General features: G+C 39.7%; 1 protein-coding gene across 3 annotated transcripts in view; it reads right to left on the minus strand.

The window, feature by feature from the left end:
• NDUFB3 (NADH dehydrogenase (ubiquinone) 1 beta subcomplex, 3, 12kDa) overlaps nucleotides 1-4,277 on the minus strand; it is a 22,067-nt gene that overhangs the window by 5,204 nt on the left and 12,586 nt on the right. For all 3 annotated transcript variants that reach the window (XM_011949941.1, XM_011949939.1, XM_011949940.1), the window contains one exon: nucleotides 1,908-2,049. In XM_011949941.1, the coding sequence (XP_011805331.1) occupies nucleotides 1,908-2,047 (140 nt within the window). In that variant the 5' untranslated portion in view covers nucleotides 2,048-2,049. The remainder of the gene's footprint in view (nucleotides 1-1,907; nucleotides 2,050-4,277) is intronic.

The following is a 4,277-nucleotide window of genomic DNA, read 5'->3' on the forward strand; positions in this document are numbered from 1 at the left end:
AGCGAGACTCCATCTCAAAAAAAAAAAAAAAAAATGTTGGAGATCTTATGCTACGTGATTTAAAGACAATGTGGTATTGGCATAAGGGTGGACATATTAATGAGGGTAACAGAATAGAGTCCAGACATAGATCCCATAGATACAGTCAATTGATTTTTTTATATTCTTGAGACAAGGTCTCTCTCTGTTGCCCAGGCTGGAGTGCAGTGGCCAGATCTTGGCTCACTGCCACCTGGACATCCTGGGCTCAAATGATCTGCCCACCTAAGCCTCCTGAGTAGCTGGGACTACACGTGTGTGTCACCACATCTGGCAATTCTTAAAATTTTTTGTAGAGACAAAGTCTCCACGTACTGCCCAGGCTGGTTTCAAAATCCCAGGCTCAAGTGATCCGCCTGCCTTGGCCTCCCCATGTGCTGGAATTACAGGTGCGAGCCACCATCCTCATTGAGTGTCAAAAATCACTCAGTGGATTTTTGACAACATTCTTAAGGTAATTCAATGGAGGTACAATAGTCTTAATAAATGGTGCTGGAGCAACTTGATGCATATATGTAAAACTACTAACCTTCATCCTTACTTCATATGACACAAAAATGAACTCAAAACAGATCACAGAATGTAAGAAGAACTATAAAAGCTTCTAGAAGAAAGCATAGAAGATAACCTTAGGGTGCAAAAATCATACATTGTAAAATAAAAAAAATTGCTAAATTGTGAATTCATCAAAATTTAAAACTCTCTGAAAGACATTATTAAGAAAATAAAAAGATAAGCCACACTATGAGAAAAAACATCTGCAAACTTAAAAAACATTTTTAAAAAATCCTTGCACAGGGTCATACTAACTTCTCTGTATTATAATTGTAGTATACATGTTTCTGAAGCAAGCACCACAAAACTTTTATCTGATAAAGGACTTACACTTAAAACAGGTAAGTTTTCTTATCTATAAACGATATCTCAATAAAGCTGATTTAAAAATTCTAATGTGGCTGGGTATAGTGGTTCACACCTGTAATTGTAACACTTTGGGAGGCCAAGGTGGGCAGATCGCTTCAGCTCAGGAGTTTGAGACCAGCCTGGGCAACATGGCGAAACCCTGCCTCTACTAAAAATACAAAAATTAGCTGGGCATGGTGGCCATACCTGTAGTCCCAGCTACTAGGGAGGCTGGAGTGGGAGGATCGCTTAAGCTGGGAGATGGAGGTTGCTGTGAGAGCACCACTGCACTCCAGTCTGGGTGACAGAGTGAGACCCTGTCTCAAAACAAACAAAAAACTTCAAAGTAGCTGGGCGTGGTGACTCATGCCTGTAATCCCAGCACTTTGGGAGGCCAAGGCAGGAGGATCAAGATGTCAAGAGATAGAGACCATCTTGGCCAACATGGTGAAACCCCGTCTCTACTAAAAATACAAAAATTAGCTGGGCGTGGTGGCGTGTGCCTGTAATCCCAGCTACTTGGGAGGCTGAGGCAAGAGAATCGCCTGAACCCGGGTGGCAGAGGTTGCCGTGAGCCTAGATCGCACCACTGCACTCCAGCCTGGCAACACAGCAAAACTCCATCTCAAAAACAAAAACAAAAACAAACCAGTAAATATTTTAGGCTTTGTGGGTAAAAGAGGTAAAACGGAAGCAATTATGTAGGTACATTTATAGGAAAACACACTTCCACAAATACCTTATTAATAAAATTCAAAATATAATAAGTGAGTACAATTTTTTTGTAATACAGGTCTACTGACGAAAAAAATGGAACTCCTATTTTGGGGGGTAACATTTTGCTTAACTGGGGCTCAAAGTAAAAAGCCATTTTTCATGATTCTCTAAGGAGAATACATTGAAAAGCAACATAGACACTTAATTCTCTAGGATACATTCTATCTAAATTGCTTAACTCATCTTACCGGCCCCATGGATCCCTTAGCCCTTTTGCAGCCAGCTTCTTCTGGATATCTTCTAATGGTGTCCCTTCTATCTTCCATTGTCTATAATCTGGAAGTTCCATTTTATGGTGTCCATGTTCATGTTCATGTCCATGGGCCATGTCTATAAGGAAAATATTAACACAAGTGAGATATATGCAAATTGTAGATATCAAATACCCAAATTTATTGTTTATGTTTTAAGGTGAAGCATTTAATATTAAAAAAAAAAGCCAATATAAATACTTGTAAATTTCAGTTAAAAGATTTTATAAAAGTGTCTTATTCCACAACCACGTTCAGTGAGGAAATACACATACACAAAATATAAAAAAGAAAAATAATTGGCAATCCCACCACTCAGAGATAACCACTTACTATCTGGTTCTTTTCTTCATTATAACAATAGTAAACATTTATGGAGTCCTATGTGCCAAGTGTACTATGCTAAGATGCTTTATGTGTATTAACTCCATTACTTCTAAAACAACTCTTTGAACTTAAATTATGAGTTCCCCATTTTACAGATAAGGACAATGAGACTCCAAGCAGTTAAGTAACTCTCCAAAGGTAACAAAAACAGTATAGCTAGGATTAGAAACTTGCAGTTTAGTTTCAGAACCCTGCTCCTAACTTCTTCTTCTTATTATTACTTCTTTTTGAGACGGAGTCTTGCTCTGTTGCTCAGGCTAGAATGCAATGATGGATCTCGGCTCACTGCAAGCTCTGTCTCCCGGGTTCACGCCATTCTCCTGCCTCAGGCTCCCGGGTAGCTGGGACTACAGGCACCTGCCACCACGCCCGGCTAATTTTTTGTATTTTTAGTGAAGACAGGGTTTCACCATGTTAGCCAGGATGGTCTTGATCGCCTGATCTCGTGATCTGCCCACCAAAGTGTTGGGATTACAGGTGTGAGTCAGTGCGCCCGGCCTCCTGCTAACTTCTAAGCAATATTGTTTTCCTTTTGAATCCTTTCAGAATGCATAAATATATATAACAAAAAGGTTATACACACTGTTTCAAAAATTTTTCTTTAGATGATTCTTTTAAAATGCAGTAATGCTTTTTTTTTTTTTTTTTTTTTTGGAGACGGAGTCTAGCTCTGTCGCCCAGGCTGGAGTGCAGTGGCGCGATCTCGGCTCACTGCAAGCTCCGCCTCCCGGGTTTACGCCATTCTCCTGCCTCAGCCTCCCGAGTAGCTGGGACTACAGGCGCCCGCCATCTCGCCCGGCTAGTTTTTTGTATTTTTTAGTAGAGACGGGGTTTCACCGTGTAGCTCAGGATGGTCTCGATCTCCTGACCTCGTGATCCACCCATCTCGGCCTCCCAAAGTGCTGGGATTACAGGCTTGAGCCACCGCGCCCGGCCAAAATGCAGTAATGCTTTTAAATACATATGATTACATGAAGGGTTTCTTTAAAGAGACAGATAGTAAATATTTTAGGCTTTGTGGGTAAAAGAGGTAAAATCGAGGCAATCATGTAGGTACATTTATAGGAAAACACACTTCCAGAAATACTTTATTGATAAAATTCAAAATATAATACATAACTGAGTACAATTTTGTTGTAATACCGGTCTACTGACGAAAAAATGGGACTCCCATTTTGGGGGGTAACATTTTGCTTAACTGGGGCTCAAAATTAGTGATCCTTAGCATCAAAGTGATTACAAATGTTCATTTGTAAAAGCCATTCTTAGCTCATAGACCTTACAAAAATAGGCACTGGGCTGGATTTGGTCCACAGGCTGCAGTTTGCCGATCCCTGAACTGGGCCAACAGAGACCTTAGGACTCCTTTTTAATCAATAAATTTGCTTCCTTAAATAAAACATGTCCTCAATGGTTATATAAACACTTCAGTTTTACTAGTGTTATTTTAATACATAATATAAAAATAAACCAGCTCAGCCTTCATTTAAATTGCTAATTCAAATTAAGGGGTATGGTTTAATAATACTATACTATAATTTGTATAAGGTTGGCAGTAGCAATTCTTTTTTTTTTTTTTATTTTTCGTTTTCCCAAATTCTAATTACTTGGCAAACAGTAGCAATTCTATAATCACTGCTTTTCCAGAAGTAAAACCAAGTAATTATTACCATGATGTCCATATTTATAACTATGAACAGGCCCAATAAGGTAGGATTTCTTTTTTTTTGAGACAGAGTTTTGCTCTTTTTGCCCAGACTGGAGTGCAATGGTGCGATCTCGGCTCACGGCAACCTCCACCTCCCACGTTCAAGTGATTCTCCTGCATCAGTCTTCCCAGTAGCTGGGATTACAGGCGTGCGTCACCACGCCCAGCTAATTTTGCATTTTTAATAGAGACGGGGTTTCCCAATGTTGGTC

This window comes from Colobus angolensis, unplaced genomic scaffold, assembly GCF_000951035.1.
Source record: "Colobus angolensis palliatus isolate OR3802 unplaced genomic scaffold, Cang.pa_1.0 Scaffold30, whole genome shotgun sequence".
Classification (NCBI taxonomy): domain Eukaryota; kingdom Metazoa; phylum Chordata; class Mammalia; order Primates; family Cercopithecidae; genus Colobus; species Colobus angolensis.